The sequence below is a fragment of the Ischnura elegans genome, chromosome 4, assembly GCF_921293095.1.
Source record: "Ischnura elegans chromosome 4, ioIscEleg1.1, whole genome shotgun sequence".
NCBI classification, from domain to species: domain Eukaryota; kingdom Metazoa; phylum Arthropoda; class Insecta; order Odonata; family Coenagrionidae; genus Ischnura; species Ischnura elegans.
In genome coordinates, this window is record NC_060249.1 from 126,809,620 (window position 1) to 126,833,347 (window position 23,728).

Here is a 23,728-nt window from a genome sequence, read left to right on the forward strand (position 1 = left end):
ATAGAAACTAGGTCCCTGTGACGTCACGTGTAGTGGCATCGCATGGGCGCCAATCTGGCCCTTTTCAAATGAGGATAAAAATGGACCATTGCCATTCGTCTAAACCGGTATTTCTAAAACGAAATAATTTGTATATTATGAATACAGTAATGGTGGGTAACGAATCGCAATCAATGCCTTTCGTTTTCTTTGATGAAGGAAACTACCCTATTATTTGGCTTTAATAAAATAATACCACTTCATTTCATGAGTGCTGATATACATGTGTGGATTTTCTACTCGAGTAATATAGGTGTAAGTGAATTTAATTATCGCATAAATTAGACAATATGTGCGCAGACTGTATCACTGTCGGCACAAGTTTGTTTACATGTTATTTGGACGAGTAATTGAGCAAAAAAAGTGAAACAAATTGGAATGCAAGGCGTAATGACTTACAAATATCTAGGTAGTGGAAACGGGTCCTTGGGTTTGGAAGTATAACAATTTGTCTAGTTCGATATGATTGTGTGCGTGACTTGACATCGTAGTTACATCGAAATTAGGCGTGGTGGTGTATTTAATTCGGTTAATTCCATAGTGTACATCCTAAAAAATCGTTATAATATGAAAGTATACCGGGAATAGCCGCGGTGAAAACTATGCGGAGTAACCCTGACACTATCTTGTCAGGGATTGACAGCACATGTGCGTATCGTGAAAAGATGCGTCGGTAGCTCAACAGACTGATGCACTCGACTGAGTAGCCTTAGTTTCGGGTTCGAATTTCGCTCACGGCGAGTGATTTTTTTCTCTGAAGAATTTTCGCACAGCGAAATATTAGTTAGAAGATAAGTAAAAAGCCGCAACATTATTAAGTTTGTCATTTTAGAACCTAATGGAATGGTGTTATAAATAATCGAGTCCGCGCAAAACAGATAACAATCTAACCACATTATTTTCCGTTATTTTAACCTATTCGAGCTAGAGATAAGAAGACAACAAACGGACAATTAGAACTAAAATAATTTCATCCCGCAATAACGTCAATTATGTGACAATGTATTAATCACTTAGCACTCAAGTATGCCCGTATGCCTCTTCCGCCTCCATTTGGAAGAATCAAACCTGGCGGGAGGTTGTTTCCGCTGCTCACTTGTCTCTTGTGAAAATTGTGACGTTTATCGCTTCCCGATTGGGATGAATATTGACGTCATACCAAATCGGAACGCTTCCCGATGGTAAGTGTGAAACGCACGGAAGACGAGCGTAGGATAGGTTCCCGATCGACTCGGACATAATCCGTTTCCGATGCCGACAATCCCATGAGACTCTGAAACACCACCCTAATGGAGCATGGGATCCGGTGCAGAAAGACTTAATCCGTGAACTGAATAAAATACGAAGGAAAGCTGCGCGGTTCGTCAAAAACCACTAGAGGCATACAGGCAGCGTTACCAAGATATTCAGCGAATTAGGCTGGGAGCAGCTAGATATTCGGAGGCTGCGCGCTAGGCTTAGATTGCTTGAACAACTGATATAGAATAGATATATTTAGGAGTGACGCGGAGAACGTTATCTCAGAGCCCCACTATATTTCCAGGTCCGACAGCAGTGTTAAATTAAGAGAGATATTTTTTTCCGAACGGATAGATATGAGAATTCGTATTTCCCCGAAACATAAAGGACTGTGATAAATGCTGGTCGTAATCTTTTATGAGCATTTGTTTTTAAACGGTAGACGGCTGGTGTCCTAACACCCCCTGCCACACGCCTTTTTAGGCGGCTAGCGGGTTAGTATGTAGACGGTACAAAATTTTCCCATCACCTCTGACCGCATTCCACATCCCGCCGATGCTTGTAAGCCATCACCACATGCCGTCCTCCTCAAAGGCGCCGGTTGCCTCGCTAGCTATTACACCTCTTTGTCAGTGATCCATGACCCCAATTAGATCAGAGAAACACGGGTGCTATGCCATACGGCTTCCTTGGCAGATATAGTATTTTTTTCGAGAACGGCAGACGTTTATCGATTTTATGAAGTATTTTCCCCTGATTCATGAATATACTCCGATAGCCATTGCAAGAATATTCTTCATCCTTCCTTTGAATCTCCGATTAATTACCTTTAAGAGTGATTCTTAAAGAAGAACTCTCTTAATTATTCCTTTCCATAAATCCTACAGAAATCTCCAGCGCTATGTGCTTCGCCAGTATGTACATTTGGCCCCCGTAGGGGGGGCAACGAACCTTGTGTCTGGCTCGGTCCACCAGGTTGTGAGTAACTTATGTCACAAATACACATATCTTCACTTTCAATAATTAGAGGTCGCCAAGTGTTAAAAGGATAACTCATAGCTAAGCATTTTTAAAACGTTGGAATGGGAAGCACTAATTTACTAAAAAAAACAAAGTGAAGAAGCCTTTAAAAAACAATGTCAAAGGGATAAACCGTTAGAGAATCTACCGCGGCCTACGATAAATTTTCAGGGCATACTCTAAAGAAACATATCAAAGTTATAGGAGGAAAAAAACAGAAAAGCCAAAAATAGAAAAACAAGATGGAATAGTTCAGATCTTGGACTCGAATAACGTAGATTAGGGATAAGATAATCAGAATAGTTTATGGCTAACGAGAAATATGATGCCGGAAACATTTTCTAAAAACCAACCACAAGGCTTGATGATTCACTGCGACACTAGCGTTTATCTGTGTTCAATGGAAAAAGAGAAATAATAAAAAGTAGAAAGACTATTTTTTCGGAGCAATCAAAATAAATCTTCATTGTTCAGCTGGAGTTGATTCCATAAAATCTCCACGATCCCATCAGGAATCTTCGCATTCAATCGATGAAAAATCGACTTAAGAAAAAAATAAATAACGGGATGCTTAACAAAGAATGCGAACGTAATTAAGCGCCAGCAAAACACAAAGATAACTAGAAAACCGCGAGGAAATTTATTTTTAAGCAAATGTTACGCGCGCGCAAAACGACACAATATCCCAAAAGGAATTACATGTGACGCGAGAAACGAAGAGAAACACGTAAAAACGATAATGAATGGGTTCAAAGTTACTTGAAAAAAGGAGTAGAAGTGATGGAATAAAAAGCATTGGAATCTGTGGATGGGACGGATGCGAGCGGAGTGATAATCTCTCGAGGAATTATTCCATAAAATGGAGCGATGCACCAACAGCAGTAATACCCTGGGGTCCAGGTACTAACCACTGCGAGGAGTGAATTCGAAGATGCGGCGAAGATTACGCTTATGGCGGAAAGGAAGGGTAATGGGGCTGAAGAGACGGCTGGGATTTTAGGAAAAAGAAACAACAGCGATTTAAGCGAAGAAACTATCAGAGGATAGGGAAGACTGGACGTTAGCCGACACTGTTTGAAAATAATCTTCGAAGCCTAGGATGATGAAATAAAATTGTAACACACGAATCATGACGTATTTGAAAAACAGAATAGGTAAACAATAAAGCCACAGAGGTTGTGAACTTAAATAAAACTTACAGAATGGAATTAGCAATTTTCTTGTATTACGATAACATTAAAATTATAAGAAGTAGTATTCCAGCAAATATTACGCCGGTTGGGAGTGGTTTAATTGGGATGGTCTATGGAGAAGCGATAATATGGTGAGGAGTGCAGGATCCACACTCAAAGTTGGGATATTCATTACCAGTAACAGTACGAGAGAAATGTTGAGGTAACACCTCACGATCGCTCGAATGTTTTGAAGGAATGTGACCATTTAAGAAGTGGTGTGACCTTGAAGTACACAAAATCATAAATACCTCCGGGAATATGTATGAAAGCGTACAGGTAATAAATAGGAAATGAGTACAACCGCAGAATTTTGCTGTCTTGGAAATTGATATCCAGGTTAAGAAGACTGGCGAGAAAAATTACTTGAAACCAAAGAATATATCTACCACGGAGGGGGGGTTAATCCACTGCCTGCCGGGGTACTGACATTGGATTAAAGGAATAATTAGATGAGAATTTGCATCATAAATATCGTCGCCAAGATCAATGAGACAGGAAGGAAATATTGGAGGGTGATAAGAGGTGGAAAATGAAACGGGGGTGGAGTGCATGAGGACAGGCCAAGAGCGTAACTCGAGTAAGGGAGAGAGAGAGAGAGCGTATTGGGGCGGGGCGGAAAAGGAGGAACTCAGAGGAAGAACAAAGCATCCCTAAATGAGCAGTGTGAATTAAAGAAGTAGTGCCACATCAGAAGGAGAAATGAGCATGTGACAGAAACGTGTCAAAACTGGAAAGCTACGCCAAAGCATCTCCAAGGTTCGTAATGATAAATAGCATCGTCATCGTACCGTCCACGATCTTACTTTCGACTTACTTCGAAGCGTTTCGACGCCTCGGTGTCATCATCGGGACGACTGAAGTCGGACAACTGATTACTATAGGCACACAGCAAGCAATTCATTTAGGTAGTCAAAGGAGATAAGAGATGAGGACGTTCTCATGTAGGCCATTCATTCATTCATTCACATAGGAATTTGTCGATAATGATAGGCTCGGGGGAGGAATTTGGCGAATGGTAGGTTTAAGGGCTAACGTGTCGTTAAGAGGAATATTAGGGATTTCAAATTCCACTGAATAGGACGGCCTGTTGAAGTACGCCCACTCATTGAACCAATCTAAATCAAAAGTGTAGTCCTCTTCTCCCTTTGCATAACCTTCCAACGTTTTAATGCGCCAAGTCGCTCACCCTCCCTTCTATCACTTTCCACTTCACTCTCAACCCATATATGTACAGCCTGTTGTGTGAGAATTCATCAGTTGCCCGACATCAGTAGTCCTGATGACGACCTAAGGGCGTTGAAACGCGTCCAAATGAAAGTAAGATGATCCACCACATGATACATTCATGACGGTCGATGAAGAACGAACAAGCGAATTCTCCCGCGCGCAGGCGATCCCAAGAATCACACCCACCCACGTAGACAACCAAGGTTCCGTCGTCTCCTGGCGAATCCACACGAGACAGACTCTCGCCCACTTTGAAGAGCACTCGAAACATTTTAAGTCATGGAAGGCTTCACCAAGTGCGCGGCAGGCCTAAAACAAAAACTTTTTTCACGCGAAAAACATGCGCTAAGAGCATGAGGGTTTTTTTGCATTACGCAGAGGGTTTCATATAAGCTTATGTGTAAATGAATAAATTTTTCCCTTCCAGTTCCACAGGCAAAAGTAGGATGGGATGGTCCCGACACTTTCGACGCTCCCAACGTCTTTCATGATCTTTGCGCAATAACACGGGCTGAATTTAACACACACTTCATGATGAAAGTGCATCTCGAAAGAACACGCAAGTTACATCCTGGCGTGAAATATCGCAAATCCGGCCGCAGGTTGCTGCCGCTGTGTTTTCACGCCTTTCCAAACACAATCTGTCCCGCCTTCAATACTCGCAGCCGCGGCTCGAGCCCTACTTCCACTGAGAATCGCCCGCCACCAAGTGCGACCAACATCGCGGGCGGCGGCAGTCGCTTCGGACCCGGTCACCGCTGCAGGCCGAGGGTCCGCATCGCAGGGGGGAGGTCAACAAAGCACCCACCAACACACATGGAGGGGGATGAGAGGGGAGGGGAGGGGATTGGCGCCGGCGCACACGCGCCACATAGAGGGACATAGAGTGCCCAACACGACAGGGAGAGAGGTGACCTCGCATGTGAGCCTACCTTCCAGCTGATGGGTGATTGGGTGAGAGTCCCTGCGACGAAGAAGAACAGAGACGGACGGAACGGAGCAGCCAGTCTGCGAGCACTCAGCCGGGGTGTCGCGTCCCACAATGCGACTGCCAATGTCCGCAGATGGCCACGTCTATTCTCGTGTTTTCAGTGAGCGTGTTTGTGTGGAGAGAGCGAGCGATCGCGCGGGGAGGGCGCCGCCTCCTCCCACGTGGTGCGGTGGCTGGATGCGGCGGAGCGGAGCCGCGCTGCAACGGCACCCACGGCCAGCCCTCTTCGAATGCCGAGAGGAGGAGTGGAAGGGGGGGCCGGCGACCCCCCTCTCCCTCCCACCCACCCCGCCGCTCATATTGATCAGCTGCCCCGCCAACATACGCGGCCGCCGCCTCAGTCGCCTATAGTTACCACCTCCAAACGAAAACAATCTCAACTATAAACAAACGAGCTGAACGAGACTGCGACGCAAACGAAATCGGAGGCCATGCGACTCCTCTCGCCAAATGTCGACTTTAACTATGAGGAATGTAGGAAATCCCTGTCCCTGGCGTAGCTCACTGGAAGCTTCTGAAATTCATGTCAACACAAACACAAGTAATGCTCTGTGTTTATTTTGTCAACACTCCGTGCTATGTTTCAGGTCTATGCAGTGATCTCATCTAGAAAAGGACTGAGTATTCGAAATCCTGGCCGGTTTCATCAAATTACTGCGGGTTACACAAGCAGCGTTAGTTCAGCATGAATCACCAGAGAAGCTAGGAAAATTATAGGAAATCAAGCTAGTTTCCACCCGCAGAACTTACCCTCTAACCTGAAGAAATGTTCAGTCTGTTAAAGTGGCGAATTTATCGTAGATGTCACTTTGGGGAACAGAGTTTAAACTAGTCGAGTTTAAACTTTCAATTCAAATTATACACTTTTTCAAGAGTCCTGCATTGCATGGTAGCTGAATAATCTGTCGAAACAAACTCACCGCCAGCCACGTCAAAAAATGCAATCGATGAAATCAGCATATCAGCAGTTTATCCTGTCACGAGAGAGATCGTCGGTGGATGTAGGTAGGTCAAGCGGTTTCCGAGTTTTCAATCTCGGCGGCATGTGCACAAGCCAATCATCGCTCTTCCTAGCCTAACCATTCACACATCAAAACCATTGCGTACGGAGAAGCGATGGAGGGTGCAACGAGAACAGAAGAAAGCACACAGAAGAAGTGAGGAGAACATCAGAGCCGGCGGAATCACGTGACTAGGGTGCGTTTTCACGGCAACACACGTACAGGACGTGGATCACTCTCCAGAAGCAATGCCGCGAGACACATTGCGAACGGTGGCCACAAACTCGATTATGTTTCATCAATTGCAATACTTCACTGCATATACAATATTTATTAAGTAAGCCAAAAGTGTTTACATTCGTATATTTGAGGCACAATTTAAACTATTATTTTCCGGTTCGCCTTTGGAAACTCGCACGGCCGCGAAGCCACCTCACGCATATCATTGAAAACATGAAGAACGCAAGCAGCGCTTCCACCACCGATTGGAGTAGGACTCGAGAGCAAAAGAGCGGCACCCGGTGTGTCGCGGCATGGGCGCGCGTCCACGCGGTGCGGCCTCCGCTGCTGTTTCATTTTTGAGGGCGCACGATCGTGATACTTCCACCGCATCCCCATGATGCACCACTCGGGTACCGAAAAAACGTCACGTCTATTGATTTTTCCGCGTGAACGTGGATCGGTGACAAAGAACAAGTAATTTAACTAATCAGAGCATTGAAATTATCCATAATTAATTAGACAATTCGGAGGGCTAATTACCAAATTTAGAACCAACAGATAAATATGCACACAAATGCAATTTAAATTCCCCGAAACAATTACGTTTTTTAATCTCTATTTGCTCATTGGCTTATTTTATATTTTCATTTACTTCGATTCGAATTTAGGTCGTCATTCTGGCAGCTAACCTCTTCTTCTCCAATGATTCATTCAAGTAGTAGGTCAATAAAAAAGTGATACAACAATATCCAGCATCACAACAAAAATGATTCATCCTAACAATTATACATATAAATTTCTAAAAATGAATTTTTTGTCAAATGACTCACACTAACTATAAAATGAATTTACCTTGCTGCTATTGGAATGAGGTAAATACTAATAATACTCGACTTTCGTAGACAAAAAGAGGGCATCAGTTGAGGTCATAAGAGTTACAAAATTCTCCACGCAGGTTCACATCAGGTCCAATAACTTCAGATCAATAATGGCTCCACTCCTATTTTCTGAAGTTTCACTTTTCAATGCACATCAGTCATATGTTTGAAAGTAACAGTAGTATAAAATAAACTTGCTTATCATCAATTTATCAATGCAATTCTTTCTGTATTAAACCCAAAATAAGCTAAAGTCATATTATAATAATATACACTATTATGAGGTCCAGCTCCTCTCCCAAGATACACAGCAAGGATTTCGTTTGGTGGCTTCAACCAGATAAGAACCTGCGACCCTTCACCCTTCAGCTGCACGAAACGTTCATGCATGAGTGAGTGTAATGGCTACAGCTAGAAACATGTACTTCAATGTTCAATTGTCTCTTCTAATCCCCTCTGCCAAGCTCTTCTTATCTTTATATTGCCCAAACTCTTTCTTTTATGAATGGTACCATTGGCAACCCTCCTTTCCTACCCAAAAAAAGTCCTCCCTCACTTGTTATCATGACCCTCAGATATTTGACTTAATCTAATGTCTTCATTTTTACTCCATCCACTTCATAGTCACAGGAAGAGTAGGACATCCAACTCAAGAAATGAACTGCCATGAATTGCTTTGATTTAGATGTAGTCGTTACTCTCGCTGGCCTCGGTGGCAGTGGGTTTAGTCCTCGCCTGCCAAACGCGGGTATCCCACCTGGATAGGTGGTCCCTATCCAGGGCATGGATGTTAGTATCGTGCGTTGTTAATTCCTCCGTTGTGAAGGCCTCGGTGTGCTGTTTACGGGGAAGTTGAAAATAAATAAAAACTTAATGTTTCGAATGGTAGCAGGATACTTAATCATCACATTACATTCCGTTGAGGCACTAGACTGCCCTAAGAGGAATAGAAGATTTTTAACTGGTGTTGGTTATGTCATCCGATTTCTTTAAATTTTGGTATCTAATTAAACAGGATATTATGATCCAACTCATATAATATAAATATGTCATATAATATTATAGTTACAGATTTATTGGCCAAAGAAATAATTCCACCAAATTTTCCAAAATCCCACTAATCTAACTCTTACTGGGTGAGACCAACCATGGGGGCCCTAGGGAAAAGGGTTGGGAGAGGATTACAGGGGCCTTTTACGTGCTCTTCCGCTAAAGGCTCTGGCCTCCTTGGCTAATTTTCCCACACAGAGTCAAACACTTAAGATCTAGCTACAGCAGCTGAATGTTTGAGTACCCTGGGACCCTCAGAAACATACAGTCAAGAGTAAAGACAGCTAAATCTGAGCAAATTCACAGCAGTTCATTTCTTGAGTAGGACCAGTGGCGCCGACTCCATGGGGCTTGAGGGGGCCAGAGCCCCCTCAAAATTTCGTAATGGGTGTGAGGAAAAAATGTGTCAGGCTTGTCATTTTTCCCCGGAGTGTCCAGATATCGAGATTCGAGTTATAAGGGTTCTAATGTTGATCATACGACTCCTCTAAAATGCTTAAAAAACTTAAAACTCACTACTTATAAAATTCCCAGGGCAAAATCCTCGATTTGGGCCCCCCCAATATTTTTTGTAAGTCGGCGTCCCTGAGTAGGACATCCCATTATCCCCATGTATATGCCATGGATGGAGGAAACAGCAATGCATTAGATTAAGTGATATATTTGACAGTCATGATAACTTCAAACCTATCAAGCAGAACACATGTAAAAATATATGTCGCACAGCCCTGAAGAAGCTTGGATTCATAAAGAGTTTTGTGAGAAGGTTTTCAGATGAAAAAGAAAAAGAGAAGAGCTACTTCACAATTGCAAGACCGTGCCTCAAATACGAACAAAGCACATGAGATCCGCCACAGAAAGACTTTGAACAAAATAAATACTAAGGAGATCTGCATGATTCTTCAAAAATTATTAAGAGCAAATAAGGAGCATTAAACAGCTGATTGGGTTGGGGGCTGCTAAAAACTCAGGAGCCAGCATGAGAGGCTCAGACTGCAAGAGGAGCTGTTGAGAATAGATATCTTCCAGAGTGACATGCAGAACATCATTTTGGAGCCTCATTGTTTCTAGGTCTGACAGAAACAAAAAATTAAGAGAGATATTTTGCCGAATGGATAAATTCTTTTCTTATCTTTGTTTTTAAATGGCCTACCACATGCCAATTGTGGGGTAGGATGTAGATGAGTAGGCCAATGCTCTACCCTCTTTGCCGCCATTCTTACCTCACTGACATTTATCTATCAAAGCACAGAAAAAGTCAAAATAAACAACATTTTTAGCTCTATGCAGCCAAACAACTGACGAGGAACTTCCACAAAGTACAAATTATCATTTTCATTCATACTTAGGTGGATTTTCCTTAATGGAAAACCCAACTGAGAGAAATCTTATGTGCACTCATGGCCTTAGAGCCACATTATTGCAATTTAAAAATTAATGGCAGGCAACCCGTACAGCAGATTTTAACCCGGACGGAATGGTTGTGGAGTCGCCTTAGTTACAGCCAGCTCCCTCTGATCACTGGCACTATGTCTAATAATTCTCTCTGTAGGTGCATTAATTTTTAAATCGCAATAACTCGACTCTAAGGCCATGAGGGCAAAGTTAAACTCACAAAGTTTAAAGCACAGGGATTTTTCCTGGCTGATATCAATCTGAGGTATTGGTAGTCATTTATACAATGGGTATTGTCACCACTCAGGAGATAATTCATTGAATTTCTCTACCTTCCCTATTTTGAAATCCTCTCTCTCCTTCCTTGGGCGCATAATGGCTGTCTTTTGGTTACTTTGACAAACAAATGTCTCAAGATTTGTTGTCGGCTCAGGACAAACCCGTCTAAGGTGATGCAGAGATGAGGGAGAGTGCAATATGCACAGTTTGGTCAGGCAAGTCAGCCGTTGACCTCGGGTGAGCGATCGCAACGGAAGCAAGGGAAGCAATTGCTCTTGTCCTCGTCCTCTGCCTGTTCTCCCGTAGTGATTTTTGCACTCCCAATCACCATTCTTCCCGGTTTTTTATTTATTTTGTACCTGGCTTGTATCGGCTTGCCTCCCCTTTTTATTTTTCAGTGTGGCAGTAAACGCCCCCAAATAAGTACAATGGGTGCTTCAATTTTCCAACATACCGATGTCAGTGTTTTTATATTGCCAAACCTACTCTGCTCTAGTTTCATAAAGTAATAGTTACAAGCATTTGCATAGTGCATGTGATTCACAGAGGAAAAATGTTCATGATTACATTGGTCTTTCAAAGACATTTGTAGAATCTCAAATGCTGAAATGAAGCACGCCGTTTTACCCTTCACAGGCAACTACAAAAACCTTAGCAGTCATTTATCCCCATTAGAATATTCTCAGAATTTATCATTTACTTGTGATGAATAGCAGAGGGCAGATTAAAATAATAGGTAATGATGATAAAGGAGAAAAGTGGTCAAAGTAACATTTCCTGTAAAAATGGGCAATTTTAAGATTCTACAATCCTTGAGTTGAGAAGACAATGTGATCAAAGTGACAAAAACCTTTCAATGCTTGTGTGACAAGAATCCAGTAAGGACAAGTGTGGACATATAAATGGTCATAAGTATATTACTCACGAGGTGTACGATTTGGTCAATTTATCCAGTTTCTCTTTCAATGATGCTGATGCTGGTTCAGCGAAGGCAGAGAGGTAAGTAAGAACTGATCCTGACAAGAACAGAACTTCTTCATGAGCAGACTTGTGACCTTCCACTTCCTCCAAGATATCCTAAATTAGAGCAAACAATTCTCAGTGCCTACAAACACAATCATGAGAACCAAGACTCAAGAGTACAAGAAATAGTAATTAGAGAGCAATAACTGTAAATGCAAATGACTCACATGTAAACTGGCCTTTGCTTCTTCAATATGAGTTTTATTGCGGACTATAGTATCCACGTGCCTTGCCTTTTCTTCGTACGTGACCAGGAATGACTCAAAATCTTGCCACTTGGTCTCAAATTCCTGAAAAATTAACAAGTTTCAAATTAATTAATTGCCCACCATTTCTTCCAAGCCAACCACATTTAAGGCAAGTCAGAGTTGCTGAATGCACCAGATGAATCTTACCTTCCACTGTGAACTCAAATTGCTGAGTGTGTCCCTTCTGCTTTCCAAATCACGCACCAGCTCATTCCAATCTCTGTTTACGTTCTGGATTTGATGCTTCACTTTCTCACAGTTGAAGGGATCAGACTGGCGAGTGATTTCTCGTGCACGCTCATTCAGTAAGTCAAGCTCACTCTGCTGGCTCTGTGCAAGGGAGAAAGAATGCTCAGTGCTCAGTAACTGTAAAATGAGGAGTAAAAACTAGCACAATGGGAAAAATAAATTATAGCTCATGCCTGTCATGCACGAGGTCCAAAGTATATTCCTCAAAAAGGAAGCTATAGACGAGGGAATCTATAACAGAGGAGCTATGCTGCGTTCAATCACTCATTGTCTCAACCTGAATTTGACTGGACAATTGGTTGACTTGTACGAGCAAGGTAGGGAGATATCCTCAGACTAAAACAGAAGCAAGTGAATGTGCATTCAAGGTACATAAAGGGATCTGTTCCTTCCTCTGAGTTACGCTCCACTCTGAAGAGTTTTGTTGGGACAGCCTAAGGCTTCCCCCAGGACTTCGCTTTAACCATTATGCAAGAAACTTCAAGGACTAAATTCTACTGAAGCTTTGACCTCTCTAAGTCAGTGCAAATCCACTGGGTGAGACGTTGAGAACAACTTTTTTATTTCTTTGGGGTTAATACAGCTGTTGCTTTATTTTCTATGAATGGATATTAGTTAGAGTGACTAATCTGTTCAAGGGACGAATTTGAAGAGATGGCATTTGAAGAGATGGCTTTGAAAATGTACAGAGAGATTGGACTGTTTCAAAACTTTGCTGAATACACTTTTGCTGTTTTCAAATTCATGGTTTCAACTGTCTAATGGCAAACACAATTTCTCAAGCCATCCTTCTGGTATATTCACTTAGAAGTCCTCAACTGACAATTCAAGCAAGATGACTAAAGGAAATGCAGCCACCTTAAGACGACTTCATATAGTGAATGACAATAAAATATTACCTATATTTTCCGATATTTTACCCTCCCCCCCTAAATGGCGTTTGAGTGGGGGTCACGGGTTCACCTGGAGGTCTCAAAATTTTCAGGCCTTATTTTTGATCAGTCCCACAACTTTTTTTCATTGGGTCAGATGGATTTGGAAAAATTTGATTTTTCCGATCCACCATGGCATGGCAAATCACTCAACTCAAATTGTGCATGGAAAATCACTCAACAGCCTTTTTCAGAGCATGTAAAAGTTATCACCGCCAACAAAACACCACCAAGAAAGCAAATTACCTCCACTTCATTCAAAGCATGCTTTATCTTCTGGATGTTGAACTGTAGGCCAGCAAGGGTGGCAGCAGGCTCATCGGAAAATTGGCTACGCCCGAGGACTGATCGAACTCTGTCCATTGTCTGCAAATAATCCTTCCAGATTTCAGCATCTTGCTCCAACTCGGCACGGTGACTTCTCGCAGAGTTGAGTGTGTTCTTCAGCAGTTGCGTGTGGTGCTGCTGTTCACGGCTCAATTCCTCTTGCTCACTGGCAGACAGTGACGGCCAAATCTGATCTGCAGACTTCTGCAACTTCTGCTGAGCTAACTCCAATATTGCACTCTCTCCTCCAAAAAATACCTTTGACGGAGAGAAAATGGATTCTGAATTTCTCCATCAGAAATAAGCTCAAACTTAATTCAATACCTCTTTTAAAACCAGATATTGCTTAGAATCTTAGTCAGAACATCAGTTTGCTGATTTTGACATACACATTACAATACTAAAACGCAAAACACCAAGGAAGGATACAAAAGAGTTCCTTTAAATTGGCTATGAATTATCACTAAGTGATAACATACAAAAACTCACAAAAACCTATAAGGCTAGATGAACAAAATAACAGCAGAGGAAAATTAGCTGAAAAATAATGGTACCAGTATTTTTTCCAAATATACTTCATTGAAAAAAGTCACAGTTAATATTGAATTTATTTCCTCCACACCTTAACCTAAAACCACCTATGTACTTGCTTTGTAAGTGATTCAATCCTTTCTGTTTCCATTTGAAAACTTACCTTGTGCTCTTCTAGGTCAGTCAAAATATTTTCAAAGTCCACGCCATCTTTTCCCTTCTGGAGTCGATCCTCTGCTTCTCGGATCCAATCATGCAGTTGTTTAGCCAGAGTTCCATACTCTTGGCGATACTGCCTGTTGACTTTCAAGTAAGCACTGCGCTCTTCCAGGGCTCTCGGCAATGTGCTCAGCAGAACACTCGCTTCAGAAAGACGCTCCGTCAATGGACCAGGCAGCCCTTCATCATGGCGTACAGACTCAAGGATAGCACGGACCTTGTCCAATCTCTGACCAACGTCCCTTACCAATACCTGAAAAAAGAGTGATGCACAGCTATTTTATCAACCACATATATTACAGAGTTCTCCATAAGAAATGAGAATAGATCCACCAAATTTGGCAAATATGTTTTTGCTGAATGCTCTATGCTCACTCACTGATCAGTCTACATTTGAATTTTCACTCTAGGGAAAGAGGGACTTCTGTTCTGCTTGTCTTTGATCAGACCATGAGACTGCTGGCCACTCAATGCGAGGACCGAGCGAACTACACCAAAAATTTTACACACCCAATTTTATCTAGTGGGCATCTATTCAAGTAGGCACATATGTAGTGGCAAATCCTTTTCACTACGCATCTAAGTATTGGTATCACATACCACCTTAAAAACTTGAGTAAGAGGTGCATTATTATATGTTCTTATGTTCATTGAAGTTTGGGGAAAAAATTCCTGTTTTTTTCCAAATACATACAATAAAAACACTATCATCCTCTCTTCTTTGTGTACAGCACGCAGAATATAAATACATAAATGCCAAAATTGCTACCTCATTACTGATGAAATTAATGGGGGAAAAAGTGAGCATCTTGCATGAGTAGGCATGGTATTTCTATTCAGTTTTCAATCTCTTGTTCTCACTGTGAAGGGGAAAAAGAAATTCCCTCCAAAGAGATAACAAACTAAGGTACCAATTAGGGAAATATGAACATAAGCAAATAATCCCTGGATTGCGCTAAAATAAATGGTCAAGTGGTAGATGATCTTCCTCACCTCATTCTGCTCAATTTCCTCCAACACACTCGCTGGATCTCTCTGCAAGAGGGGCAATGAGCCAGCCGTAGATTCCTTCTGGTGGAGGTCATCGAGGGCCTCTTCCAATTCACTCAACAGCTTGCGATGCTCCGCGGCTGTGGCCTCGTGCTCCCCTCGACGCTTCTCCACCTCCCTCCGCAGCGCTCCCAACTGCTGCTTCAAAGACTGCAACTGCTGGGTCACCGAGTTCCTGTCCGCAGCAGTTGCGCCCTCGTCTACTATTTGCTGTCCCTTATCGGAAGCGGAGGCCAGGAGACCCTCGCACTCTTGAATCCGCAATATCACCTGAGGGAGTGTTGTTTCAAATCAGACAACCTCATCATAACTAGTAACTGACTCATTTAAAATCAATTAATAAATTACGGTAGATTCCGTTTAATGGGTCCACTGGTTACTGGGGGCAGCCACTTGATTGGGGCAGATCTTGAAGAATAGAACCCAATGTAGGAATATCCCAGAGTATTCTCCGCTTAATTGGGACAGCATGCCGCTTTATTGGGCCATTAGTCGGCGACATATACTCTATACTCGCAACGAAATTAAAATTTTTTGTTTTCAGAATACTATTTTTTTTTTTTTTCCTCCTTTGATTTACTCTTATTTTTCTCAAATGTTCCTATTCTTGCCCTATTTTGAAAGCTCTTGTTGTTATACTATCCACAAGAGGATAGGACTTTTCTTTAATAGGACTTAGTAAAATACATTCATTCAGCGTTGCCCGAAGCTGTGAAAAATATTTTTAACTAAATTTTTATAATTCTTAAAAATTATAATAAATTATCTAAACTCGCCGATTTATTAATCAAATTAATAGTTTTATAATCTTATGTTGCATTATAAACATTCTTTAGTCTTCTTTCTATCATTTCAACGTTTGTTTATGCCCATATACAAGAGAGTTCGCCTAATTGGGGCAGCCGCTTAATTGGGGCAAAGTGCAAAAGTCCCGATATGTCCCAATTAACCGGAATCTACTGTATATTAAATACTCAATCACACAGTTTCAGTGATCATAAATATAATTAATAAAGATAAATATATAATAGATGGTGAAATAAAGAGATAGAACACAAACACATGAGGTTAGACAATGCTGAAATAAAAAAACACAATTTCTTGATAATATTAGAATTATTTTCTTAGTCTAAGAAAGATGCTCCATTTATTTACTAGTGTTCCAATGCAAAGGACGAATCAGGTTGGCGTGGCAGATATAGTTTTGGCTTTAAATCCAGAGGGTCAACGTTCAATTCCCAGTGGTGGCAGAGGATTTTCAGAGACTGCCCCTTGATGCCTGCTTGAGTGGAGGATACTCCAAGCACAGCACTCTCTTCATCGGGTGGGACGTTAAGCTGTAGTGCCGCCTTTCATGAGAAGAGGCTAATGCCAACACCTGGTTTCTCTCCAACCTTCCTTTCCTACCACTCCACAATGGCCCAAATAACCTCAGCTGTCCGTCGCCTCCTCCAAATAACATACCATAAACAATAATGTTCAAACTACCCATAATCCAGTAGGTTCACTGGCATTAATTTATGACTGAGTGCTAATTTTTAAATAAACCATCAAAAAGCTTTTTCAATGTAGTCAGTGGATAGATAATGAATTACTTAAATGGAGGAAATATTAGAATACTTACATCCGAGTATCTTTTGATTTTCTCTTCCACCGAATATCCAGACCTCTCAATTTCCCGAACAATTTCATTGTACTTGGTTATGAAAGAGATGATTTCTGTTATCAAAGCTATGTATTGCTCTCTGAGCAGCAGCTGCTGCCGTAACTTTGCAATCTGTCCCTCAATCATATGAATAAGGTCCTCTTGCTTTTTCAAGATGTTCTGCAGCTCACCAATATTAGTATTTCCAGCATCCTCTAATTTTGATTTGTAGGCCTTCAAGTCTCTGAGAATTTTCTGTAAGAATTGCACACAAAAATACAAGGATAAAAAATTTCTTCGTAATGGTGTATCCCCTTCCTCACAGCCACAGCTGACATAAAAATCATCCTTTGAATTTATAATGACATTAGGTCCAACAATGTTCTAATTTTTTGTTCATAAAGATCAATCACACTTCTCAAATCAAAAATTGAGTGCAAATCCTGGATTGAAAAGGTACATCCATGAAGATAAAAAGAAACAATATTCTTCCAATGTTCATTGCACCCTCTTCTTTGAGAGTTTCATTTCTGTTATTGGAATGTTTTGTAAAATAACTTTATTTTAAAATGACATTTCTGCTAGACATGATAAATACATCCAACAAATCCACCTCATGCACTGCACCCCCAAAAAATGCCTTATCGCTGGGCTCCTCACTTAAAATATACGGAAAAGTGCACTTCAGGTCTACCTAGATGAAACCATGCCCCCCGAGGATAATTATGGAAGAGTATGACCAAGAGAAAGCACATACCTCATATGCAGACAGCAGGCTCTCAACATCTTCCACCTTGCTCCCCACAGGGCGGTTCAGATCTTTGATTTCCTTTTGCAGGCCCTCCATGAAGCTGGCACTCTCGGCAATCTTATTGGCAACCTCTTTGCACTTTCCAATTGTATCCTTCAACCCATTCACCTTGTCATTTATCCTGCCTGCTATCCTCGTGTACTTATCTTTGATGCTACTCAGATCTTCCATCAGAGTGAACTTATCAGCCTCACTCAGAGTTGGGTCAAAGGACTTTCCTATGTCAAATATTTCGTCAATGGCAACTTTCATTTGAGCTGATTCCTGGCATAGCTTGTCATACTGAAAAAAATGGAAGTTGAAAGCACTCATTGCCAAAATAAAAACAGAAAAAAAAATATTTAAACTAGATGACTCCGCAGGAGCAAACCTTGGCAAGCTGCTCCTCTAGCAACTCTGAAGTAGAATCCCTTATTTCGGCAGAAGTAGCAATGTCAGCTTCATTGAGCCAATGCTTCACATTCTCAACTTTATCTTCAAAGTCTTTCCTTTTCCGTAATAAATCTTCCAGAGAGAGCAGTTTCTTTCCAATTCCATTCTTCAGCTTCTCATACTTGCCATTCACATCTGGTAAAAAATTATTTCAAAACACCTTCATCATATGAACACACATCTACTCCAGAACTTACGCGACAACCATGATCTTAACTCTATGGAATGATTAATGTATTACTAATTACATCCTGTAGCAGTATTAAGGAGGAAATTATACACTTTCAAATTTTCTTTATTTTAGTTTTCTGGATTTTCCAAGAAACTGAAATCCAGTTCAAGGGGAGTAAAAAAATTGTCTTTCATAAATTACAACTCTCATTAATTTGAGCGGAAATCCTCTTCAAAAGGAAGGAAGAAATTCGGGTGGGCTGAAGCAATGCTCACTAAGAAAACGAAGGAAATCTGACATTGGAAGAGTGGAAGAATTGAAACTCATCTTGACTCAAGCTGATTTTGTAGTGGATGATTCAAGGTTAGAAACAAGAAGGAAACACAAGTATTGATGCTGAATTAAAAAAGATACCACTCTGACACATATACTATCCAAATAAAAGAGGAAGAATACACTCCAAATAAAGAATTGTGTGAGAAAACAATTTAAACCACATTCCAGCAAAGTTACTGGGCAAACCTGATAAGGATGACCACGGAGCCTATTTCATTCATTAGGTAATTCCTATGCTATCCAAAGGAAGTCACTTTAGTTTCTAGCGACATTTGTTTATTTTTTTGTTAAAATTCTAATGGTGAAACCATTAATCAACTAATAGCAATCATACTTATGTTCCAAAGGAAGATAACATTATGTAAGTACATATTTGAATCCACTATGGAGTATCAGAGGCATATTTAAATTTCTTCAGTCTCTGGAAGTGACAACCCTTTTTAGGACTTCACAACCAAAACCTATTATGGTGGGTACAGCTGAAGGTGAACTACATACCAAGCTGAACCAGTCTTACTAAAGAAACATGCTTGACATGGACCAAATGCATGACAATATTATTTGTTCAAAAATATTATTTTATCAGCCTAATTGACACACTGAGGTTAGAACGGTTTGTAAATAGAATGCAGTTATATTTAAAATCCTCTTATAGAAAACTTATCACCTTATTTTTGACTTGTATGTGTTGCCTGGTGTGAGCATGAGTTTTCAAAATGTTCAACTACATATGTCGCACTGCAGACTCCTGATTATCCGACTGCGGTTCATTCGTTTTGCAGATTATCCCTGCAGGAGTTCCTGCTCCTTTGACGTTTTCCGCGATATTTTTAAAAAGTTAAATCGGGCACAAAAGCACCAGGATTATTTCATTTCAATGTTTAGTTTACACCAGGCTTATTATTTCTATCCGAATTACCTTCATAAACCGGAGTCATTTCATTAATTTACTGACTAGGAATGTTTCCAGTTTACTTGATCGTCTGTTTTAGCATTGCAGACGACGATCAGCGGTGGGGAAAAAACTCTTGATTAATTTTAGAATATTCTTCAATGGTTGACCAATCGTAAATCACGAGAAATGTTAATTACGATCTTTAATTGGAAATTCTATATTTCAAATTTGCAGTTATTGCCGTGGCTTTGCTTGCAGCTGAATACTGCCAAAGACAACTGGAGATTTCGTCACACTCGGGCATGTTTACGCCATACAAAACATAGCATACTATGTATACATCATAACAGAAGCTCTTGGTTGACACATTGATAGGCGGAATTGGATGGGAAAAAATATATCGCAGTAATGGGAAGAGTGCATCAGACAGGAAGGGGAAGGAATAGAGGGGTGAAGGGAACTAATCAAAGGCTTTCCAGTCAATTGACAGCTTAGAAGCAGAAATAACACTGACTCATGTATCGCATACAAATGGCTATAACACTTAATATAGAATTTACCTCCAGTGACTGAATTCAGCTGTTTTTTCACAGGTTCCTCACACTCTTTCAGTAAACTGCTTGCCTGTTTATTTAAGTCATTCAAGTTAGAGTCACCAAAGTTTTTAACTTCATTCTCAAATGCCTTGAATAAAAAGAAAATACATTGTAGCAGGATTCCAAGAAAAAAAACATGAAAAAAGTACATATTTGAAACATATCATAAGAGATTTTCGATAAATTTTCACTTAGTTGTATCATAGAAATGAAAAATGCACATACCCTGCACAGAGAAATGTCTTGGTCCACCACAGAGGATAGAAGTGGAGTTTTAGCTCCAAGCTTATTCAGCTCGGCAGATTTAGATTTCAACCATTTCTTCACATCATCCAATGCCTTCTCAAATCTTTTCCTGCTCTCCAGGGCAGCAGACACTTTATCCATTTCTTCTTCAAGTACAGACTGAAGATCACTGTGTGAACTGCTCACAGATTTCAGAGAGTTTTCTAGGGACTGCAATTCTGGATTTTCGAGCTCAGTCTGCATGTTGCTGATCCTCTTCTCCAAAGACTGCAGCGACACTTGCTTCCCTTCTGCATCTTTGGCAAGCCCCTTTGATAAGGAATTTAGCATTTTAGTGATGTCCAAATTATTGCAAGCAAATCATTCCAATTATTAACATTAAAATTTTATAAATAACATAATGCACATCTCACTTAAAATCAAAGTTTGTGTGAGCTGTCTACATTTAATAAATAAGCAGGAATTGGAAAAAAAACTCTAACTTACGCAGACTTAATGATTTTAATATGTCCTCCCTGTAACCGAGTTCCTTGGTGTCCATCAATTAGACTCAGAGTGACATACAAATCTCACTTATGGACATTCTCGGGAGGCTAAATAGTCTGTAACCCAGGGACTATCTGCATAATACTAGGCACCCTTGACACATTGAACTTTTCTATAATTTGGGTTATAATTATTCTTCATTCTACCTGTGAAGCCAGGTCTCCTTTCTCACTTAAACAACCAAGAATCTCCGAGAAACACTCCGAGAATCAATTGAGATAGCCCAGATGGATATTTTTAATAGGGATGATGGCTCCCACTTGGATGCCAATTGGAGGAGACGAATTAAATGGGCCAATGAGAGCGCAGTAGCAACAATTGGCAGGACGGAGCCCCTATATAAGGAGGACGAGAATCGTTGACTGGCATCTTCAATCTGAAGATGCAGGCAGCAGTGCCATTGTTGTCATTAATCAACAATTGACGCAATAGCACCGGAAGAATGGAGACATCGGAACCTCGACTCCGCGGAAACCTATGTAGCCTCATATTATACTCTTTGAAAACCTTTTTCAGACTCTTAAACACTGATCCTCACATCCTCTACAAACAATTCATTAATGCCTCCTTTGTCAAAACCTTTACCCAAAAGTTTAATCTTACATATATCACCAAATACTGCAATGCCCTTGTCAGCAACGTATCAATTGCAAACAAACAGAAGGGCAGTTAAAAAGAATTATGCTAAAACTTGACCTTGATTAAGTGAAAGCCTTGAAATGTACAGAGAGCAACTCCAAATCAAAATCAAAGCTTTCGACCAGCAGATCCATATGCATGGCACTCACCTTTACAAATTGCTGTCTTTCTTCAGCAGGTTTCCTTTCATAGCCAAGCATGGGGAACGATCTCACTTGGCCCCTCACCTCATTCACCCAATTCCCAAGATCTCCTATATCTTGCTGAGCACTGTCAAAGCCTTTCTTTGTCTTGTCCAGCACTTGGGCTTTCCTGTGAATTCTCTTCTGAATATCATTGTGCCTCCTCTCAAGGGACTTCACCTGATCCTCAACTTGCTGCAAGTCCAAATTACTCACTTCATTGATGACAAAGTTGGCCTTATCTTTCAAGTCTTCCATCTTACTGCCACCAGCATCAAACTTGTTTGAAATGTTCTTGATGGCAGCCAACTTCTGCGAGCAGTCCAACCCGCTGCCCTTCTCCAGCGCTTCCATCTCCTTCAAAAGCTGGTCAAACCACACAGACAGATCATGTGCCCTGTTCCTGTAGTCCTCTATCTTTCCCTGAGCCTGCTGTTTCTTGGCTATGACTCCTTTCAACTAAAATAAAAGGATGCTACTTTTGAAAAGCTGTTTCAAAATATTTCATTCACAACAATATAAAGCACAAATTGATGCTACATTGTATAATTTGTCACATGCACGTAGAAAGAAAGTAATGCAAAACATATTGGAAAGCATTTAAACAGTTTTTGAGGTCAGAAGAGGTCATTTGGCTCACTCAGAAATCTCTTTCATACTTACATCTTACCACAATGCAGGTGAGGGAAGGGACTGTCAAACAGTATGACTGGAAAGAGCACAGACCTCTTCTCACCACACCTTTTCGCTCCCTAACCAGCAACACTTGGACACATACATCAGTGTAATTTTACTTTCATAATTTGCAGCAAAATTCCATGGAAAAATAAAGTGAAGACTTTTTATGCTCTAAATAAGCTAGCCCAATCTTACAGGTCATTAGAAAAATGAATTAATTATCAGCCTATGAAGGCATGTAGTAAAATTCAAGGTAAGCAAGTTACAGCTAAGTAATTTAACAACAGTATATTTTACTACAAGAAAATTAAATCAAAAAAGTCAAAAAATATCTCATACAGTAATCTATTTAGTTAAATAGAAAGTCACTTTACAGAAAGTTCTTGAGTGAGATATTATGAAACATAAACATTTCTCATTTCCTTAATTGTAAACCAAAGTGACCTTAGTTCAGCAAGCAGAGTTTTATAGTGCAACTTGCACACAATGTTTGGTTGGGTCCTACGACCATGACACCGATAATTACAGGCAGGAGCAGTTTTAGGAGTCTGTGGAAAAGTGGGGTTTAAACTAGCAATTAGGGAAAAGCGTATTAAATGCTTTAAAACACGTACATCAATTAATGCTTACTTAAAATGAATAACAATAATGTTTATAGATGAGAGAACATGCAGAAGCAATTTTATCAAGTTCAACTTTGAGTGCTGATGGGTAGATCCAAAGCCATGGAACCACACCACATCACAGCTTATGACGACCAGAATAGAACCAGAAAATTGCAAGCAGCCAGCGCAAGAAAATGGAACTAAGGAAAAGGGCACTTACATCCCCCTCGAGCTGTGATAGCTTGCCCTCTAGCTCGGCATCCTTCTCCTCTGGGGAAGACAACAATTCGGCCATCTGTGTCTTCTTCTCTCCCAAATCGGCCAACAGTTCATTCATTTGCTGCAACTCAGCCTTGGCTGCCTCAGGCCTCAGTTTAGAAGGTCGAGATGCCCACTCTGTAACGCTAGCATTCTGGTCCAACAACCACTTGCCCAGACTCCCTCGCTGGCGTACCTTCTCCTCCAACTGACCAATAGTTGTTGTCAGCAATGCCATGCGATTTTGCACCTGCCACAATCGCCACAGACAATCAAAATTAATTATACCTCAAGAGCAGCCATTCAGCCTTACAAGCACACTTCATCTAGGAAAAGAAAATTCACTTCATACGTTTCACAATATTTTATTACAAACCATGGTTTCAAAATTTATGTCATTAGCTTGATAAAGACATTACAGTTCCAACCATGGCCAGTAATAATATGTCAGCGTGGAATGTGCAAATTGAATTTTATTTGCCTATATTGTGATTCCACTAAGTAAAGCCACAATTGTAACACTCATAATATA

General features: G+C 40.8%; 1 protein-coding gene and 1 long non-coding RNA gene across 3 annotated transcripts in view; one reads left to right on the top strand and one right to left on the bottom strand.

Moving 5' to 3' along the window:
* Window positions 1–23,728, bottom strand: part of LOC124158023 (nesprin-1) — a 199,545-nt gene that overhangs the window by 25,374 nt on the left and 150,443 nt on the right. The window contains exons 75-87 of the mRNA XM_046533169.1: window positions 23,159–23,446; window positions 21,623–22,114; window positions 20,268–20,597; window positions 20,007–20,130; window positions 17,982–18,178; window positions 17,558–17,893; window positions 16,780–17,055; window positions 15,099–15,425; window positions 14,050–14,358; window positions 13,275–13,613; window positions 11,995–12,177; window positions 11,767–11,889; window positions 11,502–11,653 (exon numbers count right to left, since the gene is read on the bottom strand). Coding sequence (XP_046389125.1) covers window positions 11,502–11,653; window positions 11,767–11,889; window positions 11,995–12,177; window positions 13,275–13,613; window positions 14,050–14,358; window positions 15,099–15,425; window positions 16,780–17,055; window positions 17,558–17,893; window positions 17,982–18,178; window positions 20,007–20,130; window positions 20,268–20,597; window positions 21,623–22,114; window positions 23,159–23,446 — 3,476 coding nt within the window. The remainder of the gene's footprint in view (window positions 1–11,501; window positions 11,654–11,766; window positions 11,890–11,994; window positions 12,178–13,274; window positions 13,614–14,049; window positions 14,359–15,098; window positions 15,426–16,779; window positions 17,056–17,557; window positions 17,894–17,981; window positions 18,179–20,006; window positions 20,131–20,267; window positions 20,598–21,622; window positions 22,115–23,158; window positions 23,447–23,728) is intronic.
* Window positions 1–23,728, top strand: part of LOC124158025 — a 47,005-nt gene that overhangs the window by 18,972 nt on the left and 4,305 nt on the right. The window contains exon 3 of one of the 2 annotated variants that reach the window (XR_006864682.1): window positions 18,348–18,775. This is a non-coding gene — a long non-coding RNA (uncharacterized LOC124158025). The remainder of the gene's footprint in view (window positions 1–18,347; window positions 18,776–23,728) is intronic. The other variant, XR_006864683.1, reaches the window with a different exon arrangement.